The sequence below is a fragment of the Hordeum vulgare genome, chromosome 2H (genome assembly GCF_904849725.1).
Source record: "Hordeum vulgare subsp. vulgare chromosome 2H, MorexV3_pseudomolecules_assembly, whole genome shotgun sequence".
NCBI lineage: Eukaryota > Viridiplantae > Streptophyta > Magnoliopsida > Poales > Poaceae > Hordeum > Hordeum vulgare.
The window spans coordinates 470,399,610-470,418,967 of NC_058519.1; the positions used below are offsets into that span (position 1 = coordinate 470,399,610).

Genomic DNA, 19,358 nt, shown 5'->3' on the forward strand with positions numbered 1-19,358 from the left:
CAACCAAGACTGAGGAAGTACTGTAATTAGCAATTACCGTTTAAGTATATCCAAAACTGAAGAACACCCGAAGAATTGCCGACCGGAGAAGTTGGCGACTGGAAGGGGTGGGTATGCTCAAATTAAATGGAGCTGGATGTCGGCGGTTGGTCCGAATCTGAGCAACGGAATCGATAGGGCGGCATGCATGATCGCGATACACCGAATGTGATTACTCTAGATCGAGCTCCACATTCTTCCCCCCTGTAAACCGAATCTTGGGCACAGCACGTGCGAGCGACGCAGCGAAGCCTCCACCTCACAACTCTGCATGCGATCCGATGCAAGTGCTTTATATCCGTACCACACCCCAAACCAAGTTTCCTTCCCCCCTCTCGTCTTCTCCAACGCTGACACTATCAAGAGAACATCGCCACTTTATTCTACAGTTGTCAAACGTAATACAAAAGTCAGCATGACCTAATCAAGAACACATCATCAGTAGAAATTCACTGGTAGGGTAAAAGAATAAAGTCATAGTGCATTATCAAACAATCATTTCCTCAGCTTACACAAGAGATGTAAATCCAAAGAAAAATCTAAACAAGGGGGCGGTCGGCCGGCTTCTAGTGACCTTCTACCACTGCTGACTTTAAGCATTGCTTTCTCCATTCCTTCCTCCCCCTTTCCTCGCTGCCTAGTGGACAAGTGGTTGCCCAACAAGAATTAATAAAACCCAAACGATATTTTTTTCACTAATTAACCTGTCATCACTACGGGGTCCCACCACACCGGGTTGAGCCCAACCCCCAAAAATGGAGAAGAAAAAAAATGAGAGAGAGAGAGAGAGAGAAATCTCGGCTGCTGGTGCCGTCTTTGACGGGGGCGGCGGCCTAAAGATCCGGTAGGTTGCTCATGAGCTCCGCGAAGGTTCGTGGCGACGGCACGGTGGGCGTGGCAAGAAGGTTGCGGGGGCTCGGGACGAAGGGGTCGGAGTAGTAGGATTGTGGTTGCCGGTACGCGCCACCGTTGCTAGTGCCGCCGCTGCCTGGGGAGGCGGCGCCCGTGGATGCCGCCCGGAGGATGGGGCTCAGCTCGTTCAGCCAGCTGAGGCCGTTCGGGTCGAACGGCAGCGGCGAGAACAGCCCGGAGGCCGCGGCCGGCGGCAGGGACGACGGCAAAGGGGACAGGATGCCGGGCCCAGGCCGGACCGCGCCGAGAACCGCTGCGAGTCCGCCGTCGTCGAATCTGTAGTTATTAAAGTCCACGTAATCCGGCGTCGGCGCGGGCATCGGCCGTACGGACCGCTCGATGGTAGCCAGCCTCGCCGCTGGGGACATCGCGGCGGATGGCGAGAGCAGAAGCTCCGGCGGCAAGAAGGACTGCCCCGGCATGGCCTCGTCCATCTGGTAGTCCTGGGTCTGGGCCTCGGAGGGGAGCGCGCCAGAGCCGGGGCCGGTCAGGCGCTGCACGAGCGCCATGAACTCGCTGGGCTTGGTGTGGATGATCTTGGGCGACGCGTCGTAGATGATCACCGGCTCCCGCGGCGGCTGCCCTTGCTGCTTGTCTTCCCGCCGGGCATGCCCCTGACCCTGCGCGTGCGCCGGTGCCCCGGACGGCTTCTTGATGGCGTGCGACTCGGGGCGCACGCTGAGCCGCGGGGGGCGCGGGCCCTGCAGCTGCAGCTGCCGCCGAGGCGTCGTGGGGCGCCCCGACGGCGAGGTCGCGTCCATCCGCGGAAGGGCCGCCACCCGGATCCGGTCGTGCTCGGACGGCAACGGCGGCCCGGCGACGGCGCGGGAGAGGACGCGGAGGAGGGGGGAGAGGGCGCCGGGACGGGAGTGTGAGAGGGGGTGGGGGCGGTTCAACATGTGAGGCAGACGGGCTGCGGAGCGTGTGTGGGTGTGTGAGCTCGGCAAGGCGAGCCGGGACCGAAAAGTCAATCACGCAGGTCTGGCCCTGGCCTGTGCGGGAATGGAAACGGAACGGGGGTGGATTTTCTACGGCCGCGTGGGCTGGGTTTGTAGTGCGCTCGTTTTGTTCACGGGCGGTCTGTGTCGGGCACGGAGGAGTCCGGACTCGTTCTTCGCCGCGGGGACGGCAGCCGGCACGGCAGTGGTGGGCAGTGCAGTGGACTCGGCTCGCTTCCGCCGCTCCGCGTCGCCGGTGGTCGATTATTTTGCTTCCGCTATGTCGGGCTCCGGGTCGCCCTCTCTCTTTCACCGCCGGTTGACAGAGACATTGCCGGAATTCGGGAGGGCGAACTGTGCCGTAGGTTGAACGGGTCCGTGGGTGGCCGTGCGGAACAAAGTACGGCATGCATCGGGTTTTTGGTTTCGGAATTCGGATACACGGGGCGCTCCGTGGACAGAGCCGGGCTTGATCGTTGTGATGGCCCCGAAAAGGTTTCGCTTGTCCATGTTCTGATCGTTCTGATGGCCCCGCGTGGACAATCATCATGATCATATAATTTGGCTGTGACAGCTGGTTCCAACAAATATAAGACTTTTAAATCGAGTGCTCACAGTCAGCTACCACGTAGCACATGCTGTGTCTACCCCGACGGACGGACGGCCCTATCTGCTGCACATGTGCCCTTATCCGTACAGCAACACCGGCTGCACATTGGGGGAATCGAGCTGTCTATAAACAGCTTCACGGGAGGGGCAGATATTTCATTCTTGAAAAATATTGGGACGATCCTCGAAACATTTCCTCGTAGGCAATAGCTTCTCCGAGTCATCGAAAAAAAATCATGGAGGGCTCCCCTAACCTTGGTTGGGGCAATCTTCATAATTTAATTAGAGGCTTCGAACATCATCATGAAGCTTCACCATAATGGATTATGGCTTCGAGATGACCTCAACCATCTACGGTGCTCAAGCACCCAAGAGTAACAAGATTCACAAAACATTAGTTGAGGCAATCAAATTTCTCTTGTTGAAAGTATAAATCGGGCCTCTCAACCAAACCCTAGTGATGAAGTCCGGGACTAAGGGGTGATACTTGTGATCTGTATTGGGTTTTTCATGAGGAGGAACGGGTTACCGCAACACAATACGGGTAAGTATTTCTCTCAATTAAGAAACCAAGGTCTATCGAACCAATAGAAATATTAATCATCAACCATCTTCAACGAATGCACACAAAAAAGCAAACAACTTGCACCCAACGCGAACAAGAGGGTTGTCAATCCCTTGATCTCGTTATTTGCAAGCAAATGAGGTGTGCACATGATTGTAGATAGTTGTGGCTTGCAAAATAAAATAAAATACAAATAATAACAACGAGGAAATTGTAATTTTTTCGAATATATAACTCAATAGACCCAGGGGCCATAGTGTTCTCGAGTGGCATCTCTAATGAAAGTAACATATGATGGGTAAACAAATCACTGTTGGGAAATTGATAGAACAACGGATAGTTATGTGATTTTCACCACAATGATCATGTGTATATACGCATCACGTCCATAAGAAAATAGGCCGACTCCTGCCTGCACCTACCACTACTACTCCACCCATCGACCGCTATCCAACATGCATCTAGAGTATTAAGTAAAACAGAGTAATGCTTGGGAAACGATGACATGATGTAGACCAAGTAAACTCAACCAATATGAGTAAACCCCATCTTTTATCCTTAGTGGGAACAACACAAAGACGCAACTTGTCCACCTGTGTCACTTGGATATAGAAACTCGCCAGGTTGAACCCACTACAACGCCCCCCTCTCACTGAAGAAATACCAAACTACTTGGCTAAAGTAATTCAATAGACCGAAAAGAATTGCGAAACTATGATGATCATGCAAATAAGAATCATAAAACTCACAGAAGAATCAAATATATTTCATGAATAATTTGAACATAAACCCACAGTTCATTGGATCCCAACAAACAAACCATACAAAAGAATTACATCGGATAGATCAAAGTGAAGATGCAATGATCATTGTATTGAAGATCAAGAGAGAGAGAGATAGCCATCTAGATGCTAACTATGGATCGTAGGTCTATGGTGAACTACTCACACATCGTCACGAGGGCACCAAGGTTGATGAAGAAGCCCTCCGTGATCGATCCCCTCTCCGTTGGGGTGCCGGAATGGAGCTCGAGATGGGATCGCCGTGGAATAAAGACTTGCGTCAGCGAAAAAGTGTTTTGTGTATATCTTTAGGGTTTCTAGAATATTTATGAATTTATAGGCCAAAGAACGGAGCAAGAGGGTCACAAGGGAGCGCCAAGGCATTAGGGCGCGGCCACCCCTAGCCACGCCCTTTTGCCTTGTGGGCCCCACGTGTGGCTTCAGGTCTCCTTCCAAAGCTTTCAGGTCTTCTTTTAGTCCAGAAAACTTGATAAAAATGTTTTGTGGCAATTGGACTCGTTTGGTACTGGAAACGTGAAAAACAAAAAACACGCAGCAAATAGCAACTGCCACTGGGCCATTGGTTAATAGGTTAGTGCTCAAAAATAATATAAATTGCTGAATTATGACCCAAAAAGTATCCTAGGATGATAATATAACAACATGGAACAATAAAAAATTATACATACGTTGGAGACATATCAAGCATCCCCAAGCTTACTTCTTGCTCGCCCTCGATTAGGTAAATGATAAAAACAGATTTTTTGATGTTTTGCGTGTATGCTCATTGAGAAAAGATGAATCAACAAACATCAACATAGTAATAATTATAAGTAGAAGCAACAAAATCATCAATCTTCCAAAGTATACGATCGTAAAAGAATGTTTACCCCCATTAATCTTTCATATTAACAAAGCATGGCTCCGTCTTCACCATATTAATACAAATGTTAAGCATCACGGTATCCAAGTAAGGCAATTGGATCATACTTTTTCAAAGTGAATCAACTTTTTATTCTTCACAAATTACATGAGCATGAGTCATAGACATAACATAAGGTGGAATAGAATATGGCGGTAGGTATCAAAGGGGTAAAAGTGGAGAAGATGGTGTCGGCGTCAAAATCGGTGGATTTCGGGTAGGGGGTTCCGAACTGTGGACCTCGGATCGATGGGTAACAAGGGACGATGGAGACGATGTTTTACCCAAGTTCGGGCCCTATTGATGGAGGTAAAACCCTACGTCTTGCTCTTGTTGTATTGATGATGAAGTATCCAGTACAGAGTTGATCTACCTCGAGATCATATGTTGTGGTCTAAACCCTAATGATGTAGACGTTATGTCTAATGAATATCTATAAACTAGCCTTGCCTTGGCTTATATAACACAATGGAGGCCTATGATAACAAGAGTCCTAGTCGGCTACGTCGGTGTAGAGGAGTCCTTGTCTTGATCACCAAGTCTTGTGGAATCTTCCTCGTATATGTCATCGGCTTCATGAAGTAGCGCACGAGTCCAGACCGTAAAGATAGGCCGGCGGCCCAAGGACCCCTTAGTCCTGTACTCTCTGAGTAGCCCCCAAACCGGCCACCAATGCCATAGTCTTGATCCTTAGCATCACGCGTCCAAATTCTTCGACTTGCGGGGCGAGTTCTTCTCCCCATTTATGTTTGGCCAACACCAGTTCGGCCGCCGATGAGTTCCCAATTTCCGAGCACAGGTCTTTAAGTTGGGGATGCTCCTCGGTTCTTCCGAACTATTCTTCATCTTCGGTCGTCGATCTTCAAAACTGGTTCACCAAATCTTCCCATCTTTGATCTTGAGGATCGTTGGGGTAAATCCGAAGAGTTTCACACGTCGGGCATCCCAATAGCGTGTTTTAGTTATCAGACTTTTATTAATGCCTTGTAATTTTTCATGCCACACCTCGGGTTTGAAATGTTTTCCGTGTGGCGGTATGCTCTTGCGTCCGAGCTCCAATGCCGAAGTGCATCCGAGGTGTCCTCTTGCGTCCAAGCTCCAACGCCGGATTTGCCCTCTATGGAGCCAGCCACTTGGATCCGAGCTATATGTTGGACTGCTTCTGAGGTGGTGCACCACCTCGGCCGTGGGCTGATTTCGAGTAGTGCAATTCAATTACTGTCCATATATATTGCCACTAGCCCTAAAGGTGTGTGTTGGTCTAAAACCTGAGATGCACGTGAAGGAAAAAAATAAAACCACTGATTCGAGTAGCCCGTGAGACTCAGGTCGATTCGTGTAATCATCTTGTGGATCAGTGTCCTGCTCGGCAACATACCTATGGAATTAAAACGAGGTGTGTGATACGTCCATTTTGCATCATGCTTTTATGTTGATATTTACCGCTTTATGGGTTGTTATTACACTTTACGGTACAATACTTATGCCTTTTCTCTCTTATTTTATAAGGTTTACATGAACAGGGAGAATGCTGGTAGCTGAAATTCTGGTCTGAAAGGGGAGCAAGTTTGAGATACCTCTTATGCGCAACTCCAAAAGCCATGAAAATCAACGAGGAATTTTTTTGGATTTTATGAAAAATACTGGGCGGAAGAAGTACCGGAGGGGAGCCACCAGGAGGCCACAAGCCTGCCAGGCCCGGCCTACCCCCTTGGGCGGGTCTGGGTGGCTTGTGGGCCCCTATTGCTCCTCCGGCGCTCATCTTTTGCTATATGGAGGGTTTCTTTCCAGAAAAAATTAAAAGGAAGCTTTCGGGAGGAGCCGTCGCCGCCACGAGGCAGAACTTGAGGAGAACCAATCTAGAGCTCCGGCAGGGCCGTCCTGTTGGGGAAATTTCCCTCCTAGGGGGGGAAATCGTCGCCATCGTCATCACCAACACTCCTCTCATCGGAGGGGACTCATCTCCATCAACATCTTCATCAGCACCATCTCATCTCCAAACCCTAGTTCATCTCTTGTAACCAATCTTCGTCTTGCGACTGCGATTGGTACTTGTAAGGTTGCTAGTAGTGTTAATTACTCTTTGTAGTTGATGCTAGTTGGATTACTCGGTGGAAGATTATATGTTTAGATCTTTGATGCTATTCAATACCTCTCTGGTCATGAACATAATTATGCTTTGTGAGTAGTCACTGTTGTTCCTGAGGACATGGGATAAGTCTTGCTATAAGTAGTCATTTGAATTTTGTATTCGTTCGATATTTTGATGCGTTGTATGTTGTTTTTCCTCTAGTGGTGTTATGTGAACGTCGACTACATAACACTTCACCATTATTTGGGCCTAGAGGAAGGCATTGGGAAGTAATTAGTAGATGATGGGTTGCTAGAGTGACACAAGCTTAAACCCTAGTTGATGCGTTGCTTCGTATGGGGATGGTTTGGATACACTAGTTTAATGCTATGGTTAGACTTAGTCTTAATTCTTCTTTCGTAGTTGCGGATGCTTGCGAGAGGGGTTAATCATAAGTGGGATGTTTGTCCAAGTAAGGGAAGCACCCAAGCACTGGTCCACGCACATATCAAACTATAAAAGTAGCGAACGCGAATCATATGAACATGATGAAAACTAGCTTGACAGAAATCCCCATGTGTCCTCGGGAGCGCTTTACCTCTTATAAGAGTTCGTCCAGGCTTGTCCATTTCTATAAAACGGATTGGGCCATCTTGCTGCACCTTTGCTACTTGCTACTTGCTACTTGTTACGAATCATCTTATCACACAACTATCTGTTACCGATAATTTCAGTGTCTGCAGAGAATACCTTGCTGGAAACCACTTGTGAGTTCCTTCTGCTCCTCGTTGGGTTCGACACTCTTACTTATCGAAAGGACTACGATAGATCCCCTACACTTGTGGGTCATCAAGACTCTTTTCTCACGCCGTTGCCGGGGAGGGAAGTGCCTTTGGTAAGTGGAATTTGTCAAGGAAACATTTATATAGTGTGCTGAAATTTATTGTCACTTGTCACTATGGAAACTAATCCTTTGAGGAGCTTGTTCGGGGTATCTTCACCTCTAACAGAAGCACAAGGAGTTGCTCCTCAACCTGCTGCACCTACTGAAAATATTTTTTATGAAATTCCTTCGAGTATGCTAGAGAAACTGTTGGCTAATCCTTTTTCACGAGATGGAACATCACATCCAGACTTGCATCTAATCTATGTAGATGAAGTTTGTGGTTTATTTAAGCTTGCAGGTTTGCCCGAGGATGAGGTCAAGAAGAAGGTCTTTCCCTTATCTTTGAGGGATAAAGCATTAACATGGTATAGGCTATGTGATGATACTGGATCATGGAACTACAACCGATTGAAATTGGAATTTCATCAAAAGTTTTATCCTATGCATCTAGTACATCGTGATCAGAATTCTATTTATAATTTTTGGCCTCGTGATAGGGAAAGCATCGCTCAAGCTTGGGGGAGGCTTAAGTCAATGTTATATTCATGCCCCAACCATGAGCTCTCGAGAGAAATTATTATTCAGAACTTCTATGCTTGGCTTTCTCATGATAATCGCACCATGCTTGACACTTCTTGTACCGGTTCTTTTATGAAGAGAGATATTGACTTCAAATGGAATTTATTGGAAAGAATTAAACGCAACTCTGAAGATTGGGAGTTTGATGAAGGTAAGGAGTCAGGTATGAATCTTAAGTTCGATTGCGTTAAATCCTTCGTTGAAACAAATACTTTTAGTGATTTTAGCGCTAAACATGGACTTGACTCTGAGATAGTAGCTTCATTATGTGAATCATTTGCTGCTCATATTAATCTCCCTAAAGAGAAGTGGTTTAAATATCATCCTCCCATAGAATTCAATGTAGTTAAACCCAATCCAGTTGAAGAGAAAGTCATTCTTATAATGATCCTATTGTTCCTAGTGCTTACATTGAGAAACCACCTTTCCCTATTAGATGAAAGGATCATTCTAAAGTTTCAAGTGTGATACGTAGGGGCTACATTAGAACACCTACACCCCCTGAGCAAATTAGAGTTGAACCTAGCATTGCTATTATCAAAGATATCCTGTCCAACAATGTTGATGGGCATGATATTCACTTCTGTGAAGATGCTGCTAGAATTGATAAACCTCATACTAGAGACAAACATAGGCCTGTTGTTGGCATGCCTGTTATTTCTGTTAAGATAGGAGATCATTGTTATCATGGTTTATGTGATGTGGGTGCTAGTGTTAGTGCAATACCTCAATCTTTATATGATGAAATTAAAGACGAGATTGAACCTGTCGAGATGGAACCTATTGATGTTACTATTCAGCTTGCCAATAGAGATACTATCTGCCCTTCGGGAATTGTTAGAGATGTTGAAGTCTTGTGTGGTAAAACTAAGTATCCTGCTGATTTTCTTGTTCTTGCTACCACACAAGATAGCTTTTGTCCCATCATATTTGGCAGACCTTTCCTCAATAATGTCAATGCTCATATTGACCGTGAGAAGCAAACTGTCACTGTTGGCTTTGAAGGTGTGTCACATGAATTCAATTTCTCCAAGTTTGGTAGACAACCTCATGAAAAAGAATTGTCTAGTAAGGATGAAATTATTGCCCTAGCTTCTATTGATGTGCCTCCTACTGATCCTTTAGAGCAATACTTGCTTGAGCATGAAAATGATATGCATATCGATGAAAGGAATGAGATAGATAGAGTTATCTTTGAACATCATCCTATCCTTAAGAATAATTTGCCTGTTGCACTGCTTGGAGATCCACCCCCACCAAAGGGTGATCCTGTGTTTGAGCTTAAACAGTGACCTGATACTGTTAAGTATGCTTATCTTGATGAAAAATAGATATATCCTGTTATCATTAGTGCTAGCCTTTCAGAGCATGAAGAAAAGAAATTATTGAAAACTTTGAGGAAGCACCGTGCTGCTATTGGATATACTCTTGATGATCTTAAGGGCATTAGTCCCACTCTATGCCAGCATAAAATTAAAACCGATCCTGATTCCAAACCAGTTGCTGATCATCAACGGAGATTAAATCCTAAGATGAAAGAGGTAGTAAGAAAATAAATACTAAAGCTCCTCGAAGCAGGTATTATCTATCCTGTTGCTCATAGTGATTGGGTAAGTCCTGTGCATTGCGTCCCTAAGAAGGGAGGTATTACCGTTGTCCCTAATGACAAAGATGAGTTGATCCCACAGAGGATTATTACTAGCTATAGGATGGTAATTGATTTTAGGAAATTGATTAAAGGCACTAGGAAAGATCATTACCCTTTGCCTTTTATTGACCAAATGCTAGAAAGATTGTCTAAACACACACACTTCTACTTTCTAGATGGTTATTCTGGTTTCTCCCAAATACCTGTTGCACAATCTGATCAGGAGAAGACCACCTTTACCTGCCCTTTCAGTACCTTTGCGTACAGACGTATGCCTTTTGGCTTATGTAATGCACCTACTACCTGATGTCCCACAAGCGTATGGGATCGCAACACTTTTCGAGGGTAGAGTATTCAACCCAAATTAATTGATTCGCTCACAAGGGGAAGGTAAAGGATATTCTCAAGTATTAGCAGCTGAGTTGTCAATTCAACCACACCTGAAAGATTAGTGTCTGCAAGCAAAGTATCAGTAGCAAGGTAGTATGATAGCAACGACACCAGAAAAAGCTTTGGCAATCCCCGGCAACGGCGCTAGAAAAAGCCTTGTGGAAGGGATTGTTAGCGCCAACAAAGTCTTGCAACAAGTAATAGCAGGGTAGCAAGGAACAGTAGTAGCAGTAGCAGCAAAGTAACAACGGTAGCAACAGTAGCAGCAAAGTGACAGCAGCAAAATGGCCCAATCCCTCTTGTAGCAAGGGACAAGCCTAGGCAAAGTAACGTAGCGAGAACCAGTAGTAAAAGACTCGTAAGCAGTGGATCGGTGATGGATGAGTATGACGGATGTGATTCATCATGTAACAGCTATAACACGGAGAGATATGTGGCTAGCTCCAGTTCTTCAATCTAATGTAGGCATGTATTCCGCATGTAGTCATACGTGCTTAGGGAAAAGAACTTGCATGACATCTATTGTCCATCCCTCCCGTGGCAGCTGGGTCCTAATGGAAACTACGGGATATTAAGGTTCTCCTTTTAATAAAGAACCGGACCAACGCATTAACACGCAGTGAATACATGAACTCCTCATACTATGGTCATCTCCGGGAGTGATTCCGGCTATTGTAACTCCGGGGTTGCCGGGTCATAACACATAGTAGGTGACTACAACTTGCAAGATAGGATCTAAACACACATATATTGGCGACAACATAATAGGTCCAGATCTGAAATCATGGCACTCGGTCCCTAGTGACAAGCATTAAGCATAGCCAAGTAGTAGCAACATCAATCTAGAACATAGTGGATACTAGGGATCAATCCACGTCAAGAACTAACTCGATTACATTTTAGATCTCATCCAACTCATCACCGTCCAACAAGCCTACGATGAGATTACTCATGAACGATGAAGAGCATCATGGAATTGTCGATGGAGAAAGGTTGATGATGACGATGGCGACGATTTCCCCTCTCTAGAGCCCAAAACGGACTCCAGATCTGCCCTCCAGATGAAGAACAGGATGTGGCGGCGCCTCCGTATCGCAAAACGCGATGAAACCTTCTCTCTGATTTTTTTCCAGGCGAAATGGAAGATATAGGACTGAGATTGGGGGTGGTGGTGCCACGTGGGCCCCACAAGCCCTCATGGCGCGGCCATAGGGGGTGGTCGCGGCCCAGGGGCTTGTGGCCCACTAGCACGCCCCCTCACGTGGATCTTTGCGCAGGTATTTTTTCTTTTATTCTAGAAAAAATTTCCGTAAATTTTTAGGACGTTTCGAGAACTTTCATTTCTGCACAAAACAACACCATGGCAATTCTGCTGAAAACAACGTCAGTCCGGGTTAGTTCCATTCAAATCATGCAAATTAGAGTCCAAAACAAGGGCAAAAGTGTTCGGAAAAGTAGATACGACGGGGACGTATCAACTCCCCCAAGCTTAAAGCCTTGCTTGTCCTCAAGCAACTCAGTTGACAAACTGAGAGAGACAAAAGAAAAACTTTGACGAACTCTGTTTGATCTTGTTGTTGCAACCATGTCTAACTCACAACCAGATTTTCAGCAACATCACAATCAAACCACATAAGCAAATGACATCTAGGTCTCACGGTAAACTCATATCAATGGCATAATCAACTAGCGAGCAAATAATAATAAGCCTCAAGTGTCAACACTTCAATCAAAACAACATGAAGCAATACGAATAGATGGTATCTCGCTAGCTCTTTCTGAGACCGCAAAACATAAATGCAGAGCACCTTAAAAGACCAATGGCTGACTAAACATTGTAATTCATGGCAATGAAGATCCAGTCATAGTCACACTCAACACAGTTAAAAGCAAAGCATAAAAATGACAGAGGTGCTCTCTAATTGGTGCTTTTGTAGGAGGAGGATGACTCAACAGGAACATAAATAGACAGGCCCTACGCACAGGGAAGCATTGATTTGCAGAGGTGCCAGAGCTCAAGCTTTGAAAACAGAGATAATAATTTTGGGTGGCATGCTTTCATTGTCAACGCAATAACTAAGAGTTCTCAATATCTTCCATGCTACACATGCTATAGGCGCTTCCCAAACAGAAAAGTAAAGTTTTGACCCCCCCCCCCCACCACCAATCAATCACACTCCACGGCTAGCCGAATCCTCGGGTACCGTCCAAACCAACAACAATCTTGGGGGAGTTTTGTTTGCAATTATCTTTTTGATTTGAGCATGGAACTGGGAATTCCAATTACCGGCCTCTTTCTCGTGAATGATAGTGAATAAACACATATCGAGGATAACAGGCCTAGCATGGAAGATACCAATAGCCCCTTGTCACCACATGAGCGGTTTGGGCATGCAAAACAGATTATTTCTTGAAGATTTAGAGAGTGGCACATGCAAATTTACTTGGAACGGAAGGTAGATACCGCACATAGCTAGGTATGGTGGACTCATATGGCACAACTTTGGGTTTATGGAGGTGGATGCACAAGCAGTATTCCCGCTTAGTACAAGTGAAGGCTAGCAAAAGACTGGGAAGCGACCAACTAGAGAGCGACAACAATCATCATAATGCATTGAGATTAACTAGCATTGAGTGCAAGCCTGAGTAGGACATAAATCACCATGAACATGAACATCATAGAGGCTATGTTGATTTTGTTTCAACTACATGCGTGAACATGCGCCAAGTCAAGCCACTTGAAACATTCAAAGGAGGATACCATCCTATCATACTACATCATAGTCATCTCAACATTCATGTTGGCAACCAAGACAAACCATTATAAGATCCTAGCTAAATAAGCATGGCATAAGCAACTATGATCTCTAAGTTGTCATTGCAAACATGTTTCTCTCACAACATAGCTGAATCAGGCATGATGGGCTAGTCATATTTACAAAAACAAAATAAATCGAGTTCATACCAGCTTTTCCACGCTCAGTCACTTCATCATATATCGTCATTATTTCCTTTCACTTGCACGACCGAACGATGTGAACAATAATAAGCGTGCTCTTGAATTGTACTACGCTGGAATCTGCAGGCAAACACAAAGGAGAAGACAAAGTAATATGGCTCTTTGAAAGCTAAACAGGTATGCATGCAAGAGCCACTAAACATTGTAACCAATATCTTCTACCTTGAGCCAAATAAAAAGAAAACTATTTACATGGGAAAGCTCCTAACAAGCAAAAGAAGAAAAGAAAATCTTTTTGGGTTTTTTCTCAAACTAGGCAGACACACGAAAAGAAAACGAGAAAAATGAAATAAACTAGCATGGATGATACAGTGGCAAAATGTGAACACCGGCTAACAAAGTGAGAGAATAAGCAAGAATGTAAAGTCGGTGAGAACACGTACTCCCCCAAGCTTATGCTTTTGGCCTAACTTGGTCTACTCCCAAGGACGGTCCTGGCGAAACCCAAAATCATAATCGGGGTTATACGGGAGCGCTGCAGCCACTGCCTGAATAGCTGCCTCACGGAGACGAGCAACCGTCGACTCCCTCTCATACTCCTCTGCCTCTCCTCTAGTTATGTAATATCGCAGTTTTACCTGAAAGTCAAAGAGAGCAGGAGTAGGAAGGGTAATATGGAAAACACGCTGCCGGTTAAATATCAATCGGTATAGGAGGGATTCATCATCCCTCTCAAGGAACTGGTAGCGTGTCATAGCGACGCGGTCAAGGAAAGCTGTATGGAGCGGGGGATCTCGTGCGCGGATGGGTACTCCAAGAAAATTTGCTATGCGAGTGGCATAGATGCCGCCAAAGAAATCCCCATCAATAGCATTCTTATTCAGCCTCCTTGCTATAATAGCTCCCATGTTGAAGCTTTTGTCACCTGTCACTTCGCTCTTAAGGATACTAAGGTCGGGTGCACAGAGGTGACAATGCTCAATCTTGCCATTAATGCATCTGCCTATGAAGATGGCAATGTAATGCAAGGCAGGAAAATGAATACTCCTCATGGTAGCTTGCGTAATATCTCTAGTTTCTCCAACCGTAATACGAGCGCAAAAATCTCTAACCGAAGATTTAGGAGGATCATTGGGGTTACCCCAAATAGGTATTTTGCAAATTCTACTGAAATCCTCTAAATCCATGGTATACGATTTATCATAGAGATCAAATAGTACTGACGGCTCACAGCCAACTGAAAATTTGAATCTACGAACAAAAGAGGTAGTGAGAGCAACATACTGTTCACATTTATCGGAGATGAATTCTTCGAGTCTGACGTTGTGAACAAGTGCATCAAACTCATCTTTGAAACCTGTCTCAATCATAAATTCATCAGAAGGCCATTCTCATGGTTGTACCTGCGCGTCCCTAGGTTGGTAAGGATCAGGCTCCCGAATCGCAAGACGGGGACCTCTCTTGCTTGAAGAACCACCATGAAAGTTTCTCCTCAACATCTTCCTTTTCTGAAATTTTCAGTGACCCAAAGGAAAGGTGAACAAGGTTCAACCAAACTAGTAGCAACTACTCCAACAAGTGCCTAGAGACCATATTACGCATCAAAACTACTTGGGACCAGCTAGAATCATCATACAAAGCTCAAGAACATGGTCACCAAGGCAGCAAAAATACGCGGAGTATAAGGCACTAGAGCAAAAACTAATTGGACCAATAGAGGAGTCACTTACCAAGGAGTAATTTCCCCAAAACAGTTCGGAGAACGGTGATTTGAGCAAAGAGATCGAAAATCCCAGCAAGAGGAGCAAGAACACAGGTTTGAGCTGCGAAACGATTTTTTATGGAGGTAGGAGAAGTGGATGGGGGCAAGAATGAGTGGAGGGGGTGCCTGTGGGCCCCACAAGCCTGGGTGGCGCGGCCAGGGTGGTGCCCGCGCCCCTAGGGATTGTGGCCCACTGGTGTGGCCCCCAGACAGACTCTTTGTCCCAGTATTTTTCAAATATTCCAGAAAAAATCATACTAGATTTTCACAGCGTTCGGACAACTTTTATTTTCGGGGTACTTTTCCACCGGACGCTAAAACAGAAAACAGGGAAAACTAAACTAAATCTATCATTTTTCTTCTAAGCAACCTAAAGTGAAAACTTGGAACAGAGGTTTGTGACTCCTCAATTCATCCATCTCATGGTCATCGAGAGAAATCCGTCAATACGGTTGATCAAATCCCCTCGACAAAACTTTCTCAAATCGCAAAAGAGAACGGAGAATTTTCGAATAGTCACTAGGCCACCTCAATGGGGATGTGCATCTCCCCAACAAGCAAATCATACTTCATCTTGACACGAGGAATAGGGCATTCAAAGCTCCCGATAAGAATCGACGAAGTTTTTTCGATAGCATTGATGCAATGTACTCGATATTGTTTCTTCGGAAAGCGCACCGTATGCTCATTACCGTTGACATGGAAAGTGACATTGCCTTTATTGCAATCAATGACAGCCCCTGTAGTGTTTAAAAAGGGTCTTCCGAGGATGACAACCATGGCATCGTCCTCGGGAATATCCAAGATAACAAAGTCTGTTAAGATAGTGGTGTTAGCAACCGCTACATGCACATCCTCGCAAATGCCGATAGGGAAAGGAGTTTATTTGTGGGCCATTTGCAGAGAGACTTCAGTGGGTGTCAACTTGTCCAGTTCAAGTCTACGATAAAGAGAGAGAGAGGCATAACACTAACACCGGCTCCAAGGTCGCATAACGCCGTTCTAACGTAGTTGCCTTTAATGGAGCAAGGTATAGTGGGCACATCGGGATCACCTAGTTTCTTAGGAGTTCCACCCTTGAAAGTGTAATTAGCAAGCATGGCGGAGATCTCAAGATCAGGTATCCTCCTCTTATTAGTCACAATATCTTTCATGTACTTAGCATACGGAGACATCTTGAGCATATCTGTCAAACACATCTAAAAAAAGACAGTTCTGATCATTTCAACGAAGCGCTCAAAATCCTGATCATCCTTTTTCTTGGATGGTTTGGGAGGAAAGGGCATGGGTTTCTGAACCCATGGTTCCCTTTCTTTACCATGCTTCCTAGCAGTGAAGTCATTCTTATCATATCTCTTGTTCTTACGTTGTGGGTTATCAAGATCAACACTAGGTTCAATCTCCACATCCTTTTCATTGCTAAGTTGAGCATCTTCATGAACATCACTATTGATATTATCATTAGGCTCATGTTCATCACCAGATTGTGTTTCAGCATCAGAGATAGAGACATCGTTTGGACTCTCAGGTGTAGCAGCAACATGGTTGCTAGCGTGCAGGTTCCTATCATCTTTCTTCTTCTTTCTAGGATGACTAGGTGCATCAGTGCTAACTCGTTGAGACTCTTGTTCAACTCTCTTCGGCTGACCCTCAGGATACATAGGTTCCTGGGTCATTCTACCGCCTCTAGTAACGACTCTGACGGAATTGTCATTCAACTCATTGAGCAAGTCATTTTGAGCTTTAAGTACTTGTTCTACCTGAGTAGTAACCATAGAAGCATGTTTACTCAGAAGCTTAAGATCATTGACATTTCTGTCCACACAAGCACTTAAATGACTAAGCATACGAGCATTCATTTGCAATTGTCTGCTAACATAATCATTGAAACTCTGTTGTTTGACAACAAAGTTATAAAATTCATCCATGCATAAGCTAGCAGGTTTATCAAAAGGAATATCACTCTCATCAAACCTACGCAGAGAATTTACTTCTACTACCTGTATCGGGTTATCAAGACCATGGATCTCTTCGATAGGTGGTAGATTTTTGACATCTTCAGATTTAATGCCTTTCTCTCGCATAGATTTCTTGGCTTCTTGCATATCTTCACGACTGAGGAATAGAATATCTCTTTTCTTTGGAGTTGGCTTAGGAGGTGGTTCGGGAATAGTCCAAGCATTCTCATTGCACAAGATGTTGTTCAACAGAATCTCAGCTTGTTCTATGGTTTGTTCCCTAAAAACACTACTAACACAACTATCTAGATGGTCTTTGGAAGCATCGGTAAGTCAATTATAGAAGATATCAAGTATCTCATTCTTCTCAAGAGGGTGATCAGACAAAGCATTCAATAGCTGGATAAGCCTCCCCCAAGCTTGTGGGAGACTCTCTTCTTCAGCTTGAGCAAAGTTGTATATTTCCTGCAAGGCAGCTTGCTTCTTATGGGCAGGGAAATATTTCTCAGAGAAGTAGTAGACCATATCCCGGGGGCTACGCACACAACCAGGAGCAAGAGAAGTGAACCAGGTCTTAGCATCATCCTTTAGAGAGAAAGGAAACAACTTCAGCATGTAGTAGTGGCGGATCTTTTCCTCACTAGTGAATAGGGTGGCTATATCATGCAGTTTGGTAAGATGGGCTACAACTGTTTCAGACTCGTAACCGTGAAAGGGATCAGATTCGACTAGAGTGATTAACTCAGGGTCGACAGAGAATTCATAATCCTTATCGGTCACAAAGATAGGCGAAGTGGCAAACTTTGGGTTGTATTTCATCCTAGCGTTCAGAGATTTTTCTTTCCACTTGCGCAGAAGTTTCTCAACATCATAGCTATCAAGGTTGTCAGAATCGCGATTCTGAATCGTATCGGAGCTATGATGGTAGGATCGTGAATCGTAGAATCATAACTACTAGGATTGTAGAAACTTAGATTCTATGAGAAAAATCATAGAATCGGAGGGGCTAGTTTGGATCGTAAAGTCGTAAGATTCTAAGACTTAAGTCACAATTCGGACAACTTTGATAGCTATCCTTACACGCAAGAAAATCCTCAGCTATCTCTCCCTCCATAACATAACGCGTATCAGGCAATTCAGGCATAGTAAGAGGTTCTACTTCAATAGTATCAGCAGTTTCAGAAGTATCATCACATCTAGCAGCAACTCTAGCAATATGTGCATCAAGGAATGCACCTAGTGGCAAAGCAGTATCAGGCATAGCAGGCATAATATCAAGCATAGCATCATCAGGCATAGTATCAAGCATAGCATCGTCAGGCATAGTATCAAGCATAGCATCATAAGCAGCAGAAGTAGCATCATCAAGCACAAGTGACATATCAAGATTTCTAGCAGGAGGCGAAGTCGCAAACTTACTCAAAACTGAAGGTGAATCAAGTGCAGAGCTAGATGACAGTTCCTTACCTCTCCTAGTAGTGGAAGGCAGGATTTTGGTTCTTGGGTCTTTCGGATTCCTCATAGTGATCAGCAGACGTCAATCCCAAGTGACTCAGAGAATATAGCTATGCTTCCCCGGCAACGGCGCCAGAAAAAGCCTTGATGTCCCACAAGCGTATGGGATCGCAACAGTTTTCGAGGGTAGAGTATTCAACCCAAATTTATTGATTCTCTCACAAGGGGAAGCTAAAGGATATTCTTAAGTATTACAGCTGAGTTGTCAATTCAACCACACCTCAAAGATTAGTGTCTGCAAGCAAAGTATCAGTAGCAAGGTAGTATGATAGCAACGACACCAGAAAAAGCTTTGGCAATCCCCGGCAACGGTGCTAAAAAAGCCTTGTTGACGGGATGTTAGCGCCAACAAAGTCTTGCAACAAGTAACATTAGGGTAGCAAGGAAGAGTAGTAGTAGCAGCAACAAAGTAACAGCGGTAGCAACAGTAGCAGCAAAGTGACAACAACAAAGTGGCCCAATCCCTCTTGTAGCAAGGGACAAGCCTAGGCAAAGTAACGCAGCGGGAACCAGTAGTAAAAGACTCGTAGGCAGTGGATCGGTGATGGATGAGTATGACGGATGTGATTCATCATGTAACAACTATAACACGGAGAGATATGTGGCTAGCTCCCGTTCGTCAATCTAATGTAGACATGTATTCCGTATGTAGTCATACGTGCTTAGGGAAAAGAACTTCCATGACATCTGTTGTCCATCCCTCCCGTGGTAGCGGGGGTCCTAATAGAAACTACGGGATATTAAGGTTCTCCTTTTAATAAAGAACCGGACCAACGCATTAACACGCGGTGAATACATGAACTCCTCATACTATGGTCATCAC

At 44.9% G+C, this 19,358-nt stretch overlaps 1 protein-coding gene across 1 annotated transcript; it reads right to left on the minus strand.

The window, feature by feature from the left end:
- Window positions 1-500: 500 nt before the first annotated feature.
- LOC123430270 lies at window positions 501-2,013 on the minus strand. The gene has a single exon (XM_045114147.1). It carries the CDS (start codon window positions 1,848-1,850, stop codon window positions 873-875), a length of 978 nt encoding a protein of 325 aa, XP_044970082.1. The 5' UTR covers window positions 1,851-2,013; the 3' UTR covers window positions 501-872.
- Between the last annotated feature and the right edge of the window lie 17,345 nt (window positions 2,014-19,358).

Coding starts and splice junctions, on each gene's coding strand:
- LOC123430270 (XM_045114147.1), bottom strand. CDS start 1,850: ATGTTGAACCGCCCCCACCCCCTCTCACACTCCCGTCCCGGCGCCCTC.